The sequence below is a fragment of the Orbicella franksi genome, chromosome 13 (assembly GCF_964199315.1).
Source record: "Orbicella franksi chromosome 13, jaOrbFran1.1, whole genome shotgun sequence".
NCBI classification, from domain to species: Eukaryota; Metazoa; Cnidaria; class Anthozoa; order Scleractinia; family Merulinidae; genus Orbicella; species Orbicella franksi.
The window spans coordinates 2,281,409-2,304,313 of NC_138157.1; the positions used below are offsets into that span (position 1 = coordinate 2,281,409).

The 22,905-nt window shown below is 39.6% G+C and overlaps 2 protein-coding genes across 4 annotated transcripts; both read right to left on the reverse strand.

Annotated features, from left to right (window-relative positions):
• Positions 1 to 34: 34 nt before the first annotated feature.
• Positions 35 to 21,639, reverse strand: LOC145466382 (neuropilin-2-like). Of its 3 annotated transcripts, none has more exons than XM_081450099.1 (6): positions 21,553 to 21,596; positions 4,313 to 4,351; positions 3,083 to 3,259; positions 2,944 to 3,009; positions 1,410 to 1,717; positions 35 to 352 (listed from the first exon to the last, which is right to left on the reverse strand). In XM_081450099.1, exons 3-6 carry the CDS (start codon positions 3,255 to 3,257, stop codon positions 215 to 217), a joined length of 687 nt encoding a protein of 228 aa, XP_081306225.1. In that variant the 5' UTR covers positions 3,258 to 3,259; positions 4,313 to 4,351; positions 21,553 to 21,596; the 3' UTR covers positions 35 to 214. The 3 variants fall into 3 exon arrangements, with proteins under 3 accessions (XP_081306225.1, XP_081306227.1, XP_081306226.1); XM_081450101.1 differs by lacking the exons at positions 35 to 352; positions 1,410 to 1,717; positions 2,944 to 3,009; positions 3,083 to 3,259; positions 4,313 to 4,351 and adding exons at positions 359 to 1,370; positions 19,148 to 19,492; positions 20,357 to 20,428; positions 20,517 to 20,675; positions 21,435 to 21,473 and having other exon boundaries at positions 21,553 to 21,639; XM_081450100.1 differs by lacking the exons at positions 35 to 352; positions 1,410 to 1,717; positions 2,944 to 3,009; positions 3,083 to 3,259; positions 4,313 to 4,351 and adding exons at positions 17,359 to 18,092; positions 19,188 to 19,492; positions 20,357 to 20,428; positions 20,517 to 20,675; positions 21,435 to 21,473 and having other exon boundaries at positions 21,553 to 21,637.
• Positions 12,627 to 14,002, reverse strand: LOC145466241 (protein CFDP2-like). Its single transcript, XM_081449968.1, has 2 exons — positions 13,980 to 14,002; positions 12,627 to 13,674 (listed from the first exon to the last, which is right to left on the reverse strand). The coding sequence occupies exons 1-2, from the start codon at positions 14,000 to 14,002 to the stop codon at positions 12,627 to 12,629; spliced, it is 1,071 nt and encodes a 356-aa protein (XP_081306094.1).
• Positions 21,640 to 22,905: the final 1,266 nt, after the last annotated feature.

A 22,905-nucleotide genomic window follows, 5' to 3' on the forward strand; every position in this document is an offset into this window, starting at 1 on the left:
AAGAAGGAAGTAAAAAAACGCATTGAATGATAATCTTATTTATTTCTTTCCCATTACAACACTACATTATTGCATCTGTATATGACTGAATTTTCCTAAACCTGCTTATAGACCCTCGTTTAATGATCAATTAATCAATCAATCAATCAATCAGTCAAGCATTATTCTGTCGGCTCAGTTTAATGATCACACCATGATGTTTTTGAAACGATTTTCAACGCGCGAAGACTTCAACCCTCATGCAGGGGAAGTTATAACGCGTCACAGGGTAGAATCGAACGTATCTTGCTTGCACGTCATGCTTCAGGGAGTGGTGCACAATGGTGTTCAAATCTGAATTGGCGGCAAAAATCTGTGAAAAGAAGAAGAAAAAAATATATCTTAAATTTTTATCAAAATTAAAGATTGTGGTTATGAATCTCCTTCCGGACAGGATTGGCTTGGTGCTTCCGGGATTATCAGGCAATGAGTCAGCTATCTGTTATGACAATTTTAATTTCCCTTCACATACTACGTAATTAGATTAGATTTCCCAGGAAAGTATCTATTTATTTATTTATTTATTTATTTATTTATTTATTACTGTTAATCGCCTGGGTTAGACTGGGTTCAGTAAGTGATCCTGACTGCATTTAAGTCTCTTCCAGGTGTTCACAACTAATTGAACCCCTGGAGGAGACTATAACTGCACAAGACGCGTGTTAAACGTTATTAAAAAGCTTTTGAAATAGCAGCCTTAGAGACCAAATGGTGATGGGACCCGATGAGGAACCCGTTCCTGGCTTGTGCATATTTTCACTCACAGATTGCTATGGAATTCCATTCTGAAGTTAACAACTAAACAATCACATAGCGCTTTTACAACGGTTTAAAAACTTGATATCAATCATGGACAGATTTTTTCAATAATAATAACTATCCTACTCGACCTAGTATAGCCATATCGTCTGATTTTAGCCGGCCATCAATTGGCAGGACCGTTAAATATCCAGGCAGGATATTTAAGGATCACTATATGTTTCAGTCATTATCTCCTTTTCCTCATACAAGAAGCCATGAGTATGCATTTCTAGAATCCGCTACAGAGTCTTCACTAATCATGAACAACTGCTTTTTGTGATTGTAAAAATCCGAAATAGATTTCCGGGTTATCAGATTAGCAGATGAGTTCTTTGTTTGAGTCTAATATTTTTGTTTATTTGGCCTTGACCTCCCGGGTTATGCGTGCGTCCACATTTTTGTTTTTAGAAATATTATAAGATAGTTTAAACGAATAGATTTATGTCGCTTTCTCTATCACTAATAACTAACATTAAGAATAGGATAAATAATACGTATTGTAAAGGAAAATGAGAAGATAAGCCGACACACTAGCTATAGTTCTAAAATTGTAAAGATTTGTTCCATACCTTGTCCGTGTTATTTTCCTGGTATGTAGTGAAGGTGACACCATTAGTAGAGAACTTCAGCTTGTAGCTTGTCACCCATGATCCATTCTTTTTTCCTTGGGTCGACACAGCACACACATGGCGCAACCTTTTCATGTCGATTTGGAGGTAGTCAGAGTACGTGATATGCTGATATCTCTGACACCATCCTAATGGTCCATTGAGGCGGCCTTTATATGCGTAGTACTGCAGATACACGGAGCTGGCGGTCATCTGACTGTTAGATACGTAGTTCTTATCTGCTGCTACTCCAATCGCTGTGCAGTTACCTGGACAAACACAAAGACCAGCACAGTTCTGTCACCAATTATTCAGTGCACGAGGGAACCGCTTGCAAGGACAACAAAATAATTAGCAGTAGAAAAGTTTCTTAGTTTTTCTTTCAATGGAAAATTGAAAATTAATTTGAAAAGGCGTAGCTTAATCATTGTATAGAATTGTTTATTATATCGGCTTTCGTATCTTCCCAACTTACATACATGCATACATAAATACATAAACTTTATTTTTTCTCGAATTTAAGAGTAGAGAAAAAGGGAAAAAGGGAAGGAAGCAAGTCTTTTCCAGGCTATGGTGGAGCCTCTGCTATGAACATTTTTTAAAATTTCCGAATCTTACCCTTTTACGTACAAGTTTTGACAGAAGAGGTAACTTTGCATCTATCTTCTAAAAAGACTTAAAGAAGCTACGTCACTGTTTGCGCATCAAAAGTTTAGCCTAAATTTTTCAAGTTCGTTGTTTGCAATCCGCGTTAATCTTCTTCATCCTTAGCCATCCTTTTTCTATGGATTATTATTATTATCCCATTGGTGTTTTTCTATCTCAGGAAACTGCTATTTTCAGGTTTCCCCCAACTCAAAGGTAATTTTGTAGTTAGCCAAAATACCGTTATTATTCTCCATCTCAGAAAAACATGTCACTGGCACACAATTCAGATCAGCCGGCATTTTCAACAACACAGAGAATTTCGTCAATCACTCAAAAAACATAATTTTAATAGATTACTCCACCGAAGGTATCAGTAGAAAAAAGCGGCAAGGTCTAACTTTTCAGCTATCGCTTATTTAAACTATATTTATATTCTCTGTAAATTAACCTAACCTTAGTTACCATCTTTTCGAAATGAAATACTCGTCGCTACAAAGAGACTGAATTTGGTAAAAGAGTGTCTTTAAAAGCTTTAAACTTGATTGTAACCAACAATCAGAAAGCTGGTTACAGAACAGGGCCGTGTTCAAGCCCGATGAAACTAACCCACGATTAGAGAGAAATTGATCTCAGTTTTTTTTTTTCTTGTTCGCCCTTCAGTTTTGAGTTTGAATAATCTCAAACTTCACGAGATATCTCCAATGAAAAACCGTGATTACAGAGTAAAATTAATACTTTGGGTAACTTTTAATCCTGGACTAGCGTTAACCGGCCTTCGAACAACCCGGCCCAGAGAAGACTTTTTAATTACTTTATGATAAATTATATGGGTTTTTTCCTAAATTACCTTTTGGAGGGACCTTGTCTGTAATCTGTTCGACTAAAGCCGTGAGGTTTTTAATCATTGAGCACACTGAAACGAAATTTAAGCAAAAACAGTTAATTTTGGTTTGTTTGCAGACATGTTTACTCAGTGGTTTGCTTACGTTTGCAGTCGAGGTCTAATTCGCATAAGGCGTCTTCTAGTTTCTTGACTCTGGCTTCCAGTCTCCTATATTTACAGTCTCCATAACATCTCTTCGCCAGCATAGAGTTGACATCTCCCATTAGCATAAAGAGCACCAGACCTGCCACAAGGGCAATCCTCAATCGAATGGCCATTTCTGTTGGATAACAATGAATTAAAAAACGCGATTATTGGATAATGCAATTCTAGAGTTTTCATTGTTTTTTTGCGCGTTGTTATTCCTATTTTATTCAGAAGTTATCTATGTTTTGGCGACGTTTTAATAAAACAAATTTTCCTTGGATATGAGATGGTTATAGCTAATGAGGCACGTAGTGCCTTGGTTACTATCTACCATCTCATATCCAACGCGCACTCGTGGAAGAATTGCTAAATATATATCAGTACTCGTGATGTTTCGTTTCCTTCCAGCGATAAAAAGGTATATATGATGGATAGAATATAAAGATACTGCAAGACACTTTTTGGGGGACAAATTGCTTTCGAGGTTTGTCATTTGTTGAGCTTTGAAGGCACTTTGATCAGTTTAGAAACGAAAGTTAACACTTTTTTTCTGACCTTTCTTTTGGCTGTTTACAACTTGCCTGTGATACAGGACAGGTTTAGCCCATTCGAATAATTCGATCTTTAAATTGCTTGAATTCGAATTCGATTTTGTGACTATGGTGACACGGCAAACGCATTCTCTCTGCTTCTCTTCCTTACGTTCAGAATCTCTTACGGATTTCGTGCTTCTTAACGTTTCAGTTGAGATTTTACTGTAACATTCCATGATTGTATTTGGTTAATTTTTGATGACTGGTACGTAAATGAGATGTTTGCTGAAAGGAAGGGCTAACGTTACCATACAATGTCTTGGTTGTATATGCACAGTGAGTCAGTCGTTCTTCTGAAGCTCTCATGAATTACGGCTTATCATAACACCCTTGTTTTAATTCATTGGTTTTAGTTTTTGGAATTGAAGTATTTTATAAGTTGATTGTTCCAGAAAAGGTGGAATTAATATATTGATATTCAGAAAAATACATTTCAGCAGCAGCTAATAGTCGAGTTTTGGAGAGCTTTTGATGGTAAATGAATGAACATGATTGATCAATCACCTTTCGGCCGAGTGTTTTTCCTACATTATTTTGCCGAATTTTTTGAACAGACAGAAAAATATTGTTGAGCAAAAATCTATTTTACTTACCTGAGTCTCAGAGGTAAAGAGCAAAAACAAAAAGCTGAACTGTAGAGGATAACAGAAAATTAACGTCAGTTGGAGTACACGTTAAGGTAGGTGATGAATCAACTTCTCCCGTACTCACCTCCCACCTTCGATCCGAGACAGGAATGATCCTCTGCTCGAAAAACTATTAGTATTACTCGGTAGAATTGTTTGTTTAGTTGTGAACCTGTCCAATAGAATAAAGCCAGCCACTCTTCCACTATAATTTGTTAATCACGTTTTGTTTAATTGCCAAGTTTACTCAGGGATAATTACGCCAAGGTCCCTGAGTGCGATTCCGTACGTCTGAATCAACAAAATGGAAAGTGTAGTCTTCGCAACTAATATATGATATTCTAGATTGAAATTTTACACTTATATTCAGTCCTTATTCAGCACACAGCAATGCTTGGCTCAAAGAAGCTGTAAGAACATTTTACTCTTCTGAGGAAGAGACTCATTCTTCAGGTTATCATATAAGTTCGATTTTCCCTCTTAAATAAACTAGTGTGGACGTGCAAAGATTCACTGATGTGCATAAACAAAGGTGTAGGAGGTTATGATTTGCAGCTGAACTCACCTGCAGAATAAGGGAAGTTGGAAGGTGACATTTCATTCCCTAAATTTGCGACTTAATCAACGGACTAATATTGTTAATGATAAAAACGAATTGTAGTTTACTAAGCAAGGAGACATAGTTAAGGCGTAGAGCGATAATCACGTTATATAACGAGCAAAAAAACACAAGTTTCCTTGGAAGGAAAGTAATATTTTATTTGGGAATTGGTCTTTGAGTGAAACATAGAAACATAGAAAAAAGACGATAAAATAAACAAAACTTCCTTTTTGATTTGTAGATGACGTAGATTCAGGGGTATAAGCAAATCTACTCCTTTTAACAGAATCATGATCGTTAAAAGCAATCTTAAACAGATCAAATTTATTTAAGGTTAATAAATACAGGTGCCATGTTCTCGAAGTTGCCAAAAAAGGGTTGAGCAGTTATATTAGTTACGACAATAGCTAGTATGAATGTTTTCTAAACCAATCTTCGTTAAGATACCGTTGTATTAATAAAACTTTTAACATAATGTGAAATTTTGTCATTGGTAAACGACTCTTACACAGTTCAAACATACGTTTTTAGAATTGTGAGATTCATGGAATACATATTGAAGTTTAATTAACATTAACAAGCTTTTGCTGTCCACTTTCAGTCCGCTGTTTGAAACCCCTGATCCACATTCCTCAGGTATTACCGGGACAACGCAGGGACCTGCATATGTTGCAATAGCTCCAGCATTAAGCGAAGTGATGCAACTAGATGCCAACTAGATAACCCAACTCTCGTTCTGTAGATCCAAAAAGGCTGTAAGTTGCTAGTAAAAAGATTCGACGAGTCGGATCATGTAAGTACCATGTAAGGGACATACAGAGGCGGGGAGAGGTGGTGGTGGTGGGGGGGGGGGGGGGGGGAGAGGGGTTGTTAACCACTCACTTTTGCCTCGGGGGACGGATCGACTTCACTAACGTCACCTGCATAAAACGTGAATGCCGAGTTAACGCCCGAGGAAGGGGGTTTTAAATGACTGGCGCACAAGTAACGTGCGATCACGCGTTCTTTTTTCTCTGCGAAACAAAAGAACGCTTGATCGCAGGTTAGTGCATAAGTCACGTAGATAGTTTCTCCTTGCCACCTTAGCTCCTCAGCTGCTTCACAAGATCATCAATGTTTGAGTTTTAAGTGACTGATGTGATGTTTGTCACATCAAACCAATTAGACTCTAAGTGATCCTTTATCAGTTGTGTTTGCTATTGCTTGCCTGAGTTTGTTAAAAGAACAAGGCTGATACTTACACTGTTTATTTTCCCAGCTTCATAACTGGATCATGAATGTTTGCTTTCTCTGATGTGCGCCAATAACGTAAATTGACTCTTAAGTGGTCTTTATCTGTGCTGTTTTGTTAGCTATTATCTTCATTCTTGACATAATCTGACCGAGACAGTTGTGGAAAATGCAAAATCCTCTATAACTCTGGGTATCAGATTAACAAGAACGGCTTTGGATAAAAACTTTGGCGGGCTAATAATAGTTTCTAGCGTTTTTGAGCAATTCTTCTTTTTTATGGATCAATGCTTTCTTTGTTAAATTTTTGAAAATTCAAGGTCGTTCTGAATCTACTTCCGCATTTTTTTTAACTTGGGAAAAAGTTGAATCTTGAGTTATAAGCCCATAAAGCTAAAGTTAGGGATGCTTTCTTCATTAACTTATACCACTGCAATTGTGTAACTATGGTACGTAATGTTAGGGAAATCATTAGATCTTGTTCACCAATGATTGAGCGATTTTCGATGTAATTATTGTAGTGTCAACTGAAAAAGATAGGTAGTATTAATCTATCAAAGTAGAAGTGCTGAAATATGTTGAAAACCTGTGTTTGAGTCACCTTTATCGTATTTCTCGTCCAACCAAGTTAAATTCAATTATAAAGCAGCCATAGCTTTTAATTTTCTGCCCAATTGTCTCATGGTTTGCTTAGTCGTGGCTCCGCGATATTCGTTTATATTTTTTCGTTTTAAAGAAAAACATTCTTTTGAATAAGTCTTTTTTTTTATGAGAGACCTGTGTATACAAATCTTGATTGCCTGAATAACCACTTCAAATTTCTCTATTTAATGACGTGTTTTATAGCAAGGCTTTAATTGTATACTATAAGTTGCGTTTGTGGTGATCATATCAACTCAAATAGACTCTAAGTGGTCCTTAAGCTTCTGTTTATCATCCACTCGTGAACATGTTAAATTTGTCTTCTGTGCTTTGTTTAGAGGGTGTCAATGGGGTTCACGGTCAACAGTCAAATGGCCAAATCATGAATGGACTGGATCATGAATGTTTGCTTTCTGTGATGTACGTCAGTCACTGCAAATATACTCTTAAGTGATCTTTACCTTCTTTGCTATTTTATTAGCTATTATCGTTCATCCTTGACATAACCTGACCGAAACAGCTGTGGAAAATACAAAATCCTCCACAACTCTGGGTGTCAAATTAGCAAGAACGGCTTTGGATGAAAACTTTGACGGGCTAATAAAAGTTTTAATAGTAATAGCAATCCTTCTTTTTTGTAAATAAATGCTTTCTTTTGTTTTTAGTTGATGCATTTTTTTGTCAAATTTTCGAAAATTCAAGGTGGTTCCGAATCCACTTCCACAATTTTTTTTAACTTGGCAAAACGTTGAATCTTGACAGGTTGATTACAATTCGACGTTAAAAAATGAGCCACGTACTCGTTTTTGAGTTTTTAGCCCATAAAGCTAAAATTAAGGATGCTTTCATCATCAACTTGTATACACCATTGCAATTGCACTTTGTAATGTTAAGAAAATAACTAGATCTTGTTCACCAATTATTGAGCGCTGTTCGATGTCATTATTGTAGTGTCAACTGAAAAAGAAAGGTAGTATTAATCTATCAAAGTAGTATTAATCAGTTGGCTCATGGTTTGTTTTGTCATAGCTTTTCCCGGTGGCTGATAAAATTTAAAAAATTGAATTGAAATTGAGGATGTAGTCTTTAATTCTTGTTTTTTTTTGCCCCGCTAAAGGTTTTCTCCCTCAAAACGATAATTTAACAGTGTCGGGAAAATTGTCTATAATATATTGGGAAAAATGCAAAGCAACTTCAATATAGATTTCGGCGATATTCGTTTTTATTTTTTCGTTTTAAAGAAAAACATTCCTTGGAATAAGTCTTTTTTTATGGGAGACCTGGGTATCTATTTCTTGATTGCCTAAATAACTAATTTAAATATCTCTATTTGATGACTTGTTTCACAACAGGGCTTTGTTCGTATACTATATGTTAAGTTTTTGGTGATCATACCAACTCAAATAAACTCTGAGTGGTCATATCATCCACTAGTGAACATGTTAAGTTTGTCTTCTGCGCTTTGTTTAGAGGGTGTCAATGGGGTTAATTGTCAACCGTCAAATGGTCAAAAAATTGACGGCAACCGTCAAAAACGCAATATTTTTACTGCCAACCGCCAAATGAGCAAATTATTGTTAACCGTCAAAAATAGACCAATTTCGATATATCAAATTCAGCCTAAAACAATAGACCTCAACACGAGGCTCCGGGGAATTAACCCCACAAACTCTGTATTTATTCCCATGAGCCTCGTGCTGAGGTCTATTGTTTTAAACTGAATTTTAATATATCGAAATTGGTCTATTAAGAACAAAACGATTGACTTACATGGGGTCAATTGCAAGTTATGATGTTTGTGAATGATCGTTTTAATATATCACAAAAATACATTTATGCCGCAAGCCCTTTACATTCTAGTCTCGATCGGCAGCGGGCGATAATACGTCTAGCGGTAGCAAAGGCGGGTGTAATTACGCGAATTAGAGACAGTTTAAGACTGGAGACCTGAATTTTAATGCACAAATTTTAGGACTAATTGGATTAGGCAAATATAAGCAAAATTGTGTCCTTCTAAAAAAGTTACAGCCAACTTTGCCCTTTATTAATTTCGTGCTATAAACGTCATTCCGTAAAATTGACCCGCGTCAACGGTCAAAACGGCTTATTTTAAGTCAACCGTCAAACCCCCATCATTGGCACAATGAGTTTAGTACTTACCGAATTTGTTAAATAGATCACAAATAAAGAATAATAAAAGAAAAACTTCCATCAACAGTCTATCAAGCTACATCTTGTATGTAAAGATCTACATTCATTGCCAACGAGACAGGCGAGCGAAAGCGCGAGCCTGTCGAGGCGGCAGGATATAGAGCCGTGCTTAGTTTGATGGCTATGCAGAAAAAATCTCAGATCTTTCAGCTCGATTTTCGTGTAATCCGGTTCCGTCAGTGATATTTTTTTGGCCATATTAGGATGTAGCCGGATATTGTCGATATATCGCACGAACCAATCAAAACACTATTTTTCTTTGTGACGTTACGAGGCTTCGATATTTGTTTAGCGTACGGAACTATTTTGCGTGCCATTCTGTTTTCTGAGGCGTATACATCTTGGATTTGTTGTGATTGAATCGTACAACTGTTAAAGCTCAACAAGACCCGAGTTGTTTTCTGGAATGAATTCGAGTGTTGTTTATTTGATTCAGAGTAAGGCTCAGGATTTGTTCGCCATTCGTTCGACGAATTATTTCGGTAAGTAGTTTGTCTGACATTCTGCTTTTCGCTGTGGCTACATGTCCGGCAGCCGGACAGGTTTTTTAAAATACTCTGTGTCCGGCAATTAAAAACCGCTCTAAAGGATTATTTGCAATCAATTCGATGATTCGCGGTAAGTTTTTAGAGCGGTTTTCATTTGAGTGTCGAAAGTAATTAGACAATTACTTTGGTTTTGGTTTTGGTTTTACTACGGTTTGAGATTGGCTGAGTAGTCTAATTGGTAAGTAATTGGTTTGGTTTTGGTTTTACGACACTCAATTTAAAACTGCTCTAAGTGATTAATGGTATATGTTTGGTTTGGAGTTTCTTTTAATTTCAAGAACTTTGCTCAGAGGTCGTCAGAAGTGCATGAACTCGTTGGTTTGATTTGAGCTGTCAACACCTTGATTGAAATTTACTCTCAAAGAGCGCTTTCGCTCGAATAAACACCTGAATGAGGTATATATATCGACAATATCCGGCTACATCCTAATATGGCCAAAAAAATATCACTGACGGAACCGGATAGCAGAATGGTAGGTAGAATAATCGCCCAACGAGGTCCCGCACGCAGGATTTTTAAAAATACAAAAAAATTAAGTGTGTAGCGTTTTGTTCACTCACTGAATTAAAAAATAAACAATGTTGTGTTCAATTACAGCAATAATTTGAAACATTAACTAAGAGAAATTGATTTTAACACCTGTTATGAAGTGGTTTTCAATTGAGTGTCGTAAAACCAAAACCAAACCAATTACTTACCAATTAGACTACTCAGCCAATCTCAAACCGTCGTAAAACCAAAACCAAAGTAATTGTCTAATTACTTTCGACACTCAAATGAAAACCGCTTTATTAGAAGTATCCCAAATAAATATTACAAAATTCAATCGACTCCCGTTTACTAACTCAATATTCACTTGTTGGCACTTACCGATAGGTACAACTAGTGTTGTTGCTGTTGTTGTTGTTCGTCCTTCGTAGTCGAAGATGACCAAAGACATCTAGTTTGTTAAAAATAAATTTCTACGGTGTGTCCGGAGGTGGCTGATGAGACCAATCCGGGCAAGCAAGCCTCTCCCACAGGTAGGGCAGAAGTGGGTAGGGGCTGTGCTGTTAGTGCTGGCGGCTCTTTCCTTGCGTACTGCTCGCTTCTCCTCGGCTTGACGGGACCTGCGTTCCTCTGCTGCGTGGGCTCCTTTGGTGATGAGTTGGCGCCAGGAGGGTCTGTCGGAGGCAAGAGACTCCCAGGACACAGTGCTGATGTTGAAGTCTTTTAGGGAGACTTTTAGACTGTCCTTGTAGCGCTTTTGCTGCCTTCCAACTGTGCGCTTGCCAGAGCAGGGTTCCCCGTAGAAGAGCTACTTTGGAATACGGTCATCTGGCATGCGGGAGACGTGGCCTGCCCATCTCAGCTGGGGCTTGCGCATGACGGTGATGGCACTGGGAAGGTCTGCCTGCTTCAGGACTTCTGTGTCCGAGACTTTGTCCTGCCAGCGAATGTGGAGAATGTTTCGGAGGTACCGCAGATGAAAGTGATTGATCAGCTTCTCATGCCGTCTGTACGCAGTCTAGGTTTCGCAGCCGTAGAGTAAGGAGGTAAGGACCACAGCATGGTAGACTTTGAACTTGGTATTGAGGCTGATTCCTCTTCTCTCCCAGACTTTCTCCCGCAGTCTCCAAAACGCGCTGCTTGCCTTGGAGATTCTGTTGTTGATCTCAGCATCAATGTTCGCATTGCGAGAGGGTGTGCTGCCCAGGTATGTGAAAGTTTCTACTGCCTGTAGTATATATCTGACCATTCACCGTTATCTGCGGCTCGTGGTACTGCTTGCTCGGGGCTGGCTGGAACATTATACTTCTGTCTTCTTGGTGCTGATGGTGAGGCCGAAGTTGTTGCAGGCTGTGGAAAAACTGTCCATCTCCGCTTGCATTTCTTGCTCATTGCTGGCGTTGAGGGCACAGTCGTCAGCAAAGAGAAAGTCTCTAAGAATAGTTTCCTTCACCTTAGTAACGGCCAGCAGCCTCCAGGGGTTGAACAGTTTCCCATCGGACCAGTACCTGATGTTGATGCCAGGATCACAGTCCCTGAAGGCATCAGACAGCATTGCCGAGAACATCAAGCTGAACAGCGTCGGGGCCAGGACACAACCCTGTTTGACTCCGTTAGTCACTGGGAAGGCTTCGGATGGTTCACCGTCGTCGAGGACTCGGGCCATCATGCCGTCATGGAATTGGCAGACGATTGTGATGAAAGTGCTCGGGCAGCCAAATTTCTCCAAGATCTTCCAGAGGCCTTCCCGGCTGACTGTATCGAAGGCCTTGGTCAGGTCAACGAAGGTCGTGTAGAGGTCGTGATGCTGTTTCAGGCACTTCTCCTGGAGCTGACGAGCAGCAAAGATCATGTCACTGGTCCCACGACCCGCACGGAAGCCACATTGGCTCTCAGGGAGGAGGCCTTGCTCCATGTGCTCCAGCAAGCGGTTGAGCAGGACACGGGCCAAGATCTTGCCTGTTATAGATAGGAGGGATATTCTTCTGTGGTTATCGCATGCCTGGCGATTGCCCTTCCGCTTATAGATGTGCACGATTGTGGCATCCCTGAATTCTTGAGGCAGGTGCTTTTGGTGCCACATAGACTGGAACAGGCTTGTCAGCTGACTACGAATGGTTTCGCCACCTGTCTTGTATACCTCAGCAGGAATGGCGTCGGGGCCTGGTGCTTTCCCTGTGGTCATCTGCTTGATGGCTTTGTTGACCTCTTCATATGTAGGTGGGGTGTCGAGCTCTGTGTTAATTGCCAGTTGAGGGAGGCGTGCGATTGCTTGGTCATTGATAGCTGCAGGACGGTTGAGCACACTGTTAAAGTGCTCTGCCCATCTATCCAGGATCTGCTTCTTGTCGGTCAGCAGGGTTGAGCCGTCTGCACTAAGTAGGAGAGAGGATCCAGAGGACTGTGGTCCGTAGACAGCTTTCAGTGCATCATAAAACCTCTTTGTGTCCTGTCTGTCGGTATATCCTTGGATTTCATCGCCTTGGCGCTGAGCCAGGAGTCCCGCAGAGCGGAGCTTAGCTTGGACTTTGCTGCGCATGTTGGTGAAGGCAGCTTTCTTCACCACGCTGGTCGGGTCGTTCTGGTGGGCCGCAGCATACGATGTTTTTCTTCGAGCAAAGAGTGTATCTCACTGTCGTTCTCGTCGAACCAGTCCTGGTGGTGTCTGGTAGCAGGGCCAAAAGTTTCCAGGGCAGCGGAGTAAACTGCGTCCCTGAATGATGCCCATTTCTCTTCAACACTTTCAACATTGGGTTGGAGGTTCTCGAGTTTGTTGTCCAGGTTTAGTTGGAGTTTTTGAACAGTGTCAGGGCATTTGAGTTTTTTGACATTTAGTCTTCTGGGGACTTTCTTCCCCTGAGGCCTTCTCTTCGGCTGGATAGGAAAATTCAATTTTGAGACAATCAGGTGATGGTCCGTCCAGCAGTCGACGCCACACATGGCTTTGGTCACTCGTACGTCCCGCCTGTCCTTGGCCCTGGCGATAACATAGTCAATGAGATGCCATTGCGTTGAACGAGGATGCATCCATGTTGTCTTGTTGCGGGTTGGCAGGCGGAACATGCTGTTGGTAATGGCCAGGTCGTGTGAGGCGCACAGACTGAGCAGGAGGAGACCATTGCTGTTGCATTTTCCTACTCCATGTTTTCCGATGGTTCTAGGCCAGGCTTGGTGGTCATTGCCGACGCGTGCATTGAGGTCGCCGAGGATGATGAGCCTCTCTGATTTTGGGAGAGAGGCTATGTCTTTGATCTCGTTAGGGTTGGTCATGGTTGGGGCGTAGGCACTTATCAAGGTGGCATTTGTCTTCTGTCCAAGTGGCAGCTGCATTTTCATGAGGCGATCGTTGAGACCCTCAGGAATGCAGGCGAGTTTATGGACATATGTCGTTTTGATGGCAAATCCCACTCCTGCCTCCCGCCGCTCTTCACGGCTGCGTCCGCTCCAAAAAAATGTGTAACCGCCATAAGTCTCTGTCAGCTGGCCTTTGTCGGCGCAGCGTGTCTCGCTGAGAGCCGCGATATCAACTTTATAGCGATCAAGTTCCCTAGCCACTAAGGCAGTCCTTCTCTCTGGCCTGTTCGCTTTAGTGTTGTCAAGCAGAGTTCTAACGTTCCAAGACGCTAAGATGAGCGCTTTTGTTTTCTCCTTTCTCTGGTTTCGACCGCAAAAAAGGGATCCCCGCCAGTCGCGGTATACTGGCCAGGGCGAGTTGAGGCAGGCTATGTTTAGGGCACCTTTTCAAGCCCCGTCCTCATGCTACGGAGGCGAGCAGAGCGGTCCTAAAGAGGGCTGCTCGGTCACTCAGGAGGCTGCCGGACTCCACTGCTGCCTCGGTCCAGTGAAGGGCGACCACTTGTCCTGAGCCGCCTGTGTGCAGGTTCACGACTACAGCTCCCAGTGTATCCTCACCTGCTGCTTCGCCGTTTCCCCATCGCCACAGGACTTATAGAGTAACTGGTGGTGATGTCATGACTTGCGCGTGACTTGGATTAAAGTGAGGGAGACTTAAGCAGGATCAGCCTCACTCTCTCTTCCTGATGCGCCGGGTCCAGTGGCAAGAGAAGGTCGAGACGACTGAGGACGGACCAGGATGCAGGAGTTGCTGGAAGGTGACAAATATGCCCTGCAACCGCCTATCGGGATTCCACTCCGGTTTTTCTTTCAGGGTTTGCTCCCATAGCCTTTGGCTATCCCTAGCCACCACAAGGCAGTGGAACCGTAACCCTGGTTAAGGGAGGTTAAGGGTGTACTGACACTTGCCCAGGGTGTCCACCCAGGCTAGTGGAGGGAAGGAGGCGCCTTACTGTTCCATTCTAGATCGGCACCAAGCAAGGTCTAGCCACTGCCCTGAATACAACTAGTAAATAGTTTTTCAATGATTGTTTATCGATAATCTTTGAGTATTTTTTTAATTATCTTTATCATTGTCTCTGAAAAGCCCCCATGGGGGGTTGACAATAAAATTTGTATTGTATTGTATTGTATTGTATCTTGTTTAAGGTGGCTCAAAACAGTTTCCAGCAGTTACATTTTGATGGTTCATTATAACCACTCTTTATCACTTGATGCTACAATCATGGTATCAAAAAACTGCCCAATCATTGGTGAACACGTTTTTATCATGTTTTGTGACACGATAGGGTACCACAGTAGCAGTATGATCTCCTAAAAACACCCTTAATTACAGCTTTAGGGACTTACAATTCACAAACTACAAGGTGAAATATTTTTATATTATCAAATTTTAATAAAAATTATAAGACGCAACTTTTGGGAAAGTTTTTGAAAAATATGTACATAGGGTTCAGAGCCACCTTAAAGTTTGGAAGTTTCCTAAAGTTTCGGGAAACAGTTTCGCATTCTTATTGATGTTAATGATTCAGTTTTTGTTTTTTTCCATTAGCACGGTCTCTAAAACGAAAATAATGGGAGCATTTTTACATAGTCGGGGTTCTTTTTGGCGTCAAAATGACAAAAAAGCTCGTTTTTCGTTTTACAAAGAAATGCGAGAAAAAAAAAAGTGTTGAATTACAGTTTAATTTGCATAACAGGGAAATTCGAAGTTAATACCGACCCGGCTTCCTTTATGACGAACTCTAAACTTAAAATAGGCTGGTTTAAACTAGCAAAGAAGTTGTCATGATTGTCAGAATCCTTTCTTCCCATATTTACAACTCCGTATACAACTTTTGCCGCTCCGATTTCTCAGAATTGATAGAAAACTAGAAATTGCTAAGAACGCAAAAATTGCTCGAAACGAAAAAAGTTGTTCGAAATGCAAGAAGTCGCCAAAAAGTTGACGAGCAACTTGTGGAAGGCCCTAGTAGAGCCAGAATAGCGGCTCTAAAAATAGATGTGGACTGTGACTCAGGTTGGATGGTAACCTGTGCTCAGAATCGACAATACGTAACAGAAATCATGGCTTGTTATATTTTTTATTCCCGCATTGTTCACCTTTTTTAAACTTGAGTCTTCCAAATACAAAACACATATATATACTGTTCGACAGTTACATGTATACAGTATCCACACACCAATCATGGAGAAAAACTAATGTAATTGAATGTGAAAAACTTTATTAAGAGGTTTTGCGCTACGTGTACAAGCATTCATTTTGGAAAACACCCTTCTGTCAATTAAAATTAACAAAAAATACTTACTGTCATTTATGGCAGATGAGAATATGCAAAGAAGCACCTTGGTCAAACTTGACATCTTAATGCCTCTCAACTTGACCTAGTAAATTTTTACCCAGCAATGATGCATCAAGCCACAAGAGCTACAGAAACTATTGTACGAAGAATTGGCCAAGTAGCTCATGCTCTAAAACAAAGTAAAAAACAATGGTTTTTAGAACTACAGAAAGTTGCTCGAAAAGTTTGTTTAAGCAGTTATGATGTCACATTTGATGAAAATGGTGTTTTGGCCTTCTATGAAAAAGTAGAGGAACTTTTGAACAACTCTGGTTTTAGCCCTTTGTTCAGCGAAATATTGCTATGTTTTTGTACTGGCCTGAAAAAAAAATTTTCCAATGGATTTTAAACACTCCGAAAGAATTAACCAGATCGACAGGAGTATGAATGTCAAGCAAGAGTTCTGTTAAGATTTCAATTTATTTTAATTTTTAGCTCTGAAACTGTTACTGCCACTGTGAAAAAAAACTCATAGCTTACACTGGGTTTTATGTCGAGAAGGCTCTTAAAGATGCCGCCTTGAGTGGACTCCCTTTGACCTTGCGCAATTTTAATGACAGCATCATGGAGACCAAACGCAAAGAAGCCAAGCAAGGCAACTACATTTACAGTGGTGGACGAGTGGGTGAAACAGGAAAGATTGACTATCAAACTGAGTATTCACCGAACAGTTCTGTCACGAGTGGGCATCTGTTGAGAACCGAGAGAAGAAGGGGAGCAACTACTCGTCAGACTCTAAAGTCCACAAAAAGGAAAATGAAAATTGACTTCCTGGCCAATCGGCTACTTGAAACTCTGGGACTAGGATGATTTCGATTGACGCTAAAAAGATGGAAAACCACCATAAAAAGAAAAACCAAGTTCTGTTTAAGTCTAAATTGGAAAACAAAGGCAAGTTTCTTTTACTGCAGTTGCATGAAATAAAAAATGTCAAATATTAGCGTATCTGTAAAAACTTGACCCCAATTGCGCAATATAAGAGTTTGGCTCAAAATAGTATTGAAAGTGGCATATTTTAAAATAAAAGAACAGCCTGTCAAGGATTTCCTCAGAGAAGCGATTTCTGTCAACCCAACTTGGCCAATTAGGCCAATTTGGGCCGTTTCTTCTCTTATTATCTTTTATACGCGCGCTCGCATTCGAGGTGAATTTACAGCTTCGTCGGTTATGACTAATTAATGATCTCCAGGTATTCCGCGGGATGGCAGAATAATTAACAATTATTCGACGAGGATGAGCAAAGTAAAGTGATTTGCTTTGCCGAAGCCGAAGACTGAAGTAATCGGCTTCGGCAAATAGTTGATCTGCGAGACACTAACAAGTCACGATATTTTGCGATAGCCAAGTTCAATAATTTTTTTATCATGTGTTGTACCGAGTTTGTTTTCATATTTAAGGTCATTCCACTGAAATAGAACCTGCGATGATATTTCTGTGAAACTTTGCCTATTGATTGTTTATAATATAGGAAATGAAATTTTGAAATAAAAATGAGGGGTCCCCATCTTCGTTTAGGAGCAACAGCACCTTGTTTATACCCATATAAATCCTTATAATAGCACCATGATTGTAGTCACGATTGCTTGCTAAATTCACGTTTCCGACGATTTGTTTTTGTTCCACACTGAGAACTGGTCAATATTTATTTTACACAGAGAAATTTATTACTCAATTCAAAACAACAGAAAAAAATGATAGGTCACCATACTCGTTTGCGAGAAAATGACGATTTACCTCTATGGCGAGGTCCAGCCGTAAAGAAAAAGCCGCCATTTTTTTTAACGCGCGCACGCTAATCACGCGTGAAATTATGCGTAGAAGGGATGCGCAATGCAATACTGGGGAATGACCTTAACTCACTCTGACAGCTCAGGGAAGTAATCTGCATTTTTCATACGGGAGCGTGGTTACATTTACGCATGAGCAGAATATTATTTGCCGGCAAAACACAGTTAGACGGTTGTCGACAATTATTTGCAGGTCACCTGATGGCCAATGAAAATAAAGGTAAAAATGAATCTAATAATAATCTTGTTTATTTCTTTCTCATTACAGCATTACATCTATCTATGATTGAATTGCACTTGGATTTTTCTGCTCACAGACCCTCATTCAACGATCAATCAATCATTATTCTATTGCCTCAGTTTAATCGGTTTACACCATCGTGATGATTTTCTTGAAACGACGTTCAACGCGCAAAGACTTCAACCCTCATGCAAGGGAAGTTAGAACGCGTCACAGGGTAGAATCGAATGTATCTTGCTTGCACGTCATGACTTAGGGAGTGGTGCACAATGGTGTTCAAATCTGAATTGGCGGCAAAAATCTGTAAAAAGAAGAAACCAGTATATCATAAATTTCATCAAAATTACAGATTACGATTATAAATTAATCGCCTTCCAGACAGGATTAGTTTATCAGTTCCGAGATTTTAAGGCAGTGAGTTGCTATTAGTTACAACAATTTTAATTTCCCTTCACATACAAGTAGATATTTTGTAATTACATTAGATTTCCTAGGAAATTGAACTGTGAATTGCTGTGAATCACCTGGGTTAGACTAGGTTAAGGGATCCTGACTGCATTAGTCTCCTCCAAGCTTTCAAAACTAACGTCTGGAAGAGGCTATAACTGCACAGGACATGTTAAACCTTCTTTCAAGAACGTGCAAAAGCTCTTTAAAAAGAGCTTTTGCAGTACGAAGTCAAAAAACACCTGCCTCCAGAGTACCTGCCTGAGCAACCTAGAGGTTAAGGCACCCGACCAGGAACCCGTTCCTGGCTGGTGCCGCATATTTTCACTCACAGATTGTTGTGGAATTCCTTCAGTTTGTGAAGTTGACAACAGAGCAATTACAGAGCCCTTGTGCAGCGGTGCAAAAACGTGATTTGAATCGTGGACAGATTTTTTCAATAATATATAAATATCCTACTCGACCTAGTAGGCATATCGTCTGATTTTAGCTGAGGAATTGAATGATTGGTTTAGTATCGGGCAAGATATTTAAGGATCATTATATATTTCAGCCATTATCTCCTTTTCCTCATACAAGAAACCATGGGTATGCATTTCTAGTATCCGCTACAGAGTCTATACTAATCATTTTAAAGGAACTGCTTTTTGTTTCTGATTGTAAAAATCCGAAATAGATTTCCGGGTTATCAGATTAGCAGATAAGTTCATTATTTGAGTCTAATATTTTTAATTATTTGGCCTTCACCTCCCGGGTTATGCGTGCGTCCACATTTTTGTTTTTAGAAATATTATAAGATAGTTTAAACAAATAGATTTATGCCGCTTTCTCTATCACTAATAAGAACTAACAATAAGAATAAGATAAATAACAGTACTGTAAAGAAAAATAAGAAGATAAGCCGACCACCCTAGCTAGAGTTCTAAAATAGTAAAGATTTGTTCCATACCTTATCCGCGTTATTTTCCTGGTATGTAGTGAAGGTGAGACCATCAGTAGAGAACTTCAGCTTGTAGCTTGTCACCCATGATCCATTTTTCTTTCCTTGCGTCGACACAGCACACACATAGCGCAACCTTTTCATGTCGATTTGAAGGTAGTCAGAGTATGTGATATGCTGATATTTCTGACACCATCCCAATGGTCCATTGAGGCGGCCTTTATATGCGTAGTACTGCAGATACACGGAGCTGGCGGTCATCTGACCATCGGAGACATTCTTATCTGCTGCTACTCCAATCGCTGTGCAGTTACCTAGAAAAACACGCAGACAAAACACAGTTCTGTGGCCAATTATTCAGTGAAAGAGGGAACGGCTTGCAAGGATAACAAAAGAGTTAGCAGTAGAAACGTTTCTCAGTTTTGTTTTCAATGCTTATGATACATTTTTTTTCCTTTATGCCTATGAACAAGAGATTATGATTCTGTTATGGGCTGGTCCTGCTTGAGCTAACTAGAGACTACTGTTTTAAGGTCACGGCTTTTTTAACTTTTTTAAACTGAGGCATAGCTTTATCAGTGTAGAGCCGATTGTTCATCATATCGGCTTCGTATCTTCGCAAATTGAATAATTTATTTTCTGCCTTCAGATCCGGAGGAGGAGGGGAATCTTTTAAGGCTCTGGTGGAGCCTTAAAAGTGACGGTGTAAAAAATAGCGGAAAGCTTGTTAAGTTTGTAACTTCAGCTATCGCTTATTTAAACTATATTTATATTCTCTGTAAACCTACTGATGTTAGTTACCATCTTTTAGAAATGAAATATTCGTCGTTACGAAGAGACTTTGAATTTGCTAGAAGAGGTCTGTAAAAGCTTTAAACTTGATTGTAACCAACAGTCAGAAAGTTACTTACAGAACAGGGCCGTGTTCAAAGGCCGATTAAACCAACCCACGATTAGAGAGAATTTTGATTTCAGTTTGTTACTTTTCGGAGAGGTTTGTTTATTTGTATTCAGTTGTACTTCAGACATCTTCATTAAAAAACATTTTTATATAAGAAAAATCAATACTTTGGTTAACTTTTAATCCTGGGTTAGGGTTAACCGGCTTAATTCGAACAACCCTGCCAGAAGGCTTATTTAGTATTTAATGATAAATTATATATGTTTTTTGAAGTTACCTTTTGGAGGAGTTGGAACCTTGTCTGCAATCTTTTCTACTAAAGCCGTAAGGTTTTTAACCATTGAGCACACTGAAACGAAATTTAAGTGAAAGCAATTAATGTTGGTTTCGTTTGCAGAGGCGTTTGGAGACACGTTTACTCGGTGAGGTCGCCTTACGTTTGCAGTCGAGTTCTGCTCCACATAAGGCGTTTTCCAATTTCTTCACCCTGGCTTCCAGCTTCTTATAGTCCTCTCCCCTAGCCAGGATGGGCTTGACTTCTTTCATTAGAACAAACAGAGCCAGACATGCCACAATCCTCAATCGAATGGCCATTTCTGCGGGATAGCAGAATTTATTAAAAACTGGATCAATGGATAATGAAATTCGAGAGTTTTCATTGGTTAAGCCATCATGGCATATGAACTATTATAACCCATCAAATATTTTCGCTCGCGAGTAATTAGTTTAAACGCGTCACGTGACTGAGCATTCCCCTGCTAAAACTGGGAACAGATAATGTCCGCGGATAAATATCCGGGCATATTTCCACGCCAAATGGAGGCTATTGTTTATTTATACAAATATGATAAGAGTAATTTTTTCGGGCGTTTTTATTCCTGTTTTAATAAAATAATTATTCGTTGCATATGAGATGGTTATATCCAACTCAGCACTACGTGCCTCGTTGGCTGTCTCCCATCTCATATCCAACGCGCGCTCGTGTAATAATTGTTAAATATACTCGCGATGTTTCGTTTCCTTTCAGCCATTAACTATGTTCCAGCGGTATAAAATATACACAGTGGATTTCGAGGTTTATCGTTTGTTGAACTTTGAAAGGCACTTTTGTTGGAAACAAAAGTGTCTGACCTGTTTTTGGCTGTTCAACATTCCCTCATTTTGTTCTTTAAATTGCTTGAATTGGATTAAATGTCGGCAGCAGCTAATAGCCCAGTTTTGGATTGCTTTTGCTGCGGTGAATGTATGAATATGATTGATCAGTCACCTTTCGGTCGAGTGTTTTTCGACATTATTTTGCCGAATTTTTTGAACAGACAGAAAACTATTGGGGAGCAGATATCTAAATTACTTACCTGAGTCTCACAGGTATAGAGCGAAAACAAAAAGCTGAACTGTAGAAGATAACAGAAAATTAACGTCAGTTGGAGTACACGTTAAGGCAGGTGATAAATCAACTTCTCCGATACTCACCTCTCACCTTCGATCCGAGACAGGAATGATCTTCTGCTCGAAAAACTATCAGTATTATTCGGTAGAATTGTTTGTTTAGTTCTGAACCAGTCCAATAGAATAAAGGCAGCCACTCTTCCACTATAATTTGTTAAACACATTTTGTTTACTGCGTGTTTCAATAACATGCGCATTCTAAAATTCAAAGCTCAACCGACAAATGCATTTGTCATTTGAGCTTTGAATTTTAGAGTCGGCATGTTATTGAAAGGCGCAGTAATTGCCAAGTTTATCCAGGAATAATTACGTGAAGGTCCCTCTGTGCGATTCCATATGTCTAAATAAACAATAAGGAAAGCGTAATCTTAAAGCTAATACGTAATTAATATTAGATTGAAATTGAACAGTTATATTATTCAGTCTTCATTCAGCACACAGCCACGTAAGAACATTTTCCTCCTCTAAGGAAGAAACTCTTTCTTCAGTTTAACATGTAAGTTCGATTTTCCCTCTGACTGTTCAATAAACTAGTGTGAAGGTGCAAAGATTCGTGTACATAAACAAAGGAGTAAGAGGTGATGACTTGCAGCGCGCTGAACTCACGTGCAACATTAATTGGGGAAGTTGGAAGATGATATTCCATTAGCTAAACATTTACAACTCAATTAACAAACTATGGTCAGTGATGAAAATTAATTGCAGTTTACTAAGCAAGGATTCATAGCTAAGGCGTAGAGCGATAATCTCGTTATATAATAAGAGCAAAACAAGTTTTCTTTGAAGGAAAGTAATAGTTTATCTGGGAATTGGTCTTCGAGTGAAAAAAGAAAACAGAAAAAAGAACAAAATTAACGAAACGTCCTTTTGATTTGTAGATTCAGGTGTATAAGCAAATCTAGATCCTTTTAACAGAATCAGGATCATTAAAAGCAATCTTACACAGATGTATTCTAGGTTAATAAACACAGGTGCCATGCTCTCGAAGTTGTTAAGTTCTAGCAGTTAAATTAGTTATGAAAGTGGTATAAATGTTTTCTAATGCAATCTTCGTAAAGATTCCGTCATATTAATTTATAACTTTTAACATAATGTGAAATTTTTTCATTAATAAATTGCTCTTACACAATTCAAAAATATGTTTTTAGAATTGTGAGTTTCATAGAATACGTGCTAACAAGCTTTTGTTGTCCACTCTCACTTTTAATGCACCACTCCACTGAAAACCCCGACCCCGCCTCAGCCTCGTGAAGTAGCAGGGCACCGTGCATATTCACTCCGTTTTGGTCCCCTGGTAAGCGAGGGATACATAAAAAATCACAGTCTTTACCTCCCGTTGTAGGGAGTAGGCGGGTAATTCACTATCTTGCGGTCAGG

Bases quoted from the DNA above. Each gene is read 5' to 3' on its own strand.
- LOC145466382 (XM_081450099.1), bottom strand. From the start codon at position 3,257: ATGGCCATTCGATTGAGGATTGCCCTTGTGGCAGGTCTGGTGCTCTTT. The intron at 3,010-3,082 runs GTAAGCAAACCA...ATTTCGTTTCAG, and splicing joins ATTAGACCTCGACTGCAAAC to TGTGCTCAATGATTAAAAAC. The intron at 353-1,409 runs GTATGGAACAAA...TTCTTTTCACAG, and splicing joins AGGAAAATAACACGGACAAG to ATTTTTGCCGCCAATTCAGA.
- LOC145466241 (XM_081449968.1), bottom strand. From the start codon at position 14,002: ATGGGGAAACGGCGAAGCAGCAG. The intron at 13,675-13,979 runs GTGAGGATACAC...TTGGAACGTTAG, and splicing joins GGGAAACGGCGAAGCAGCAG to AACTCTGCTTGACAACACTA.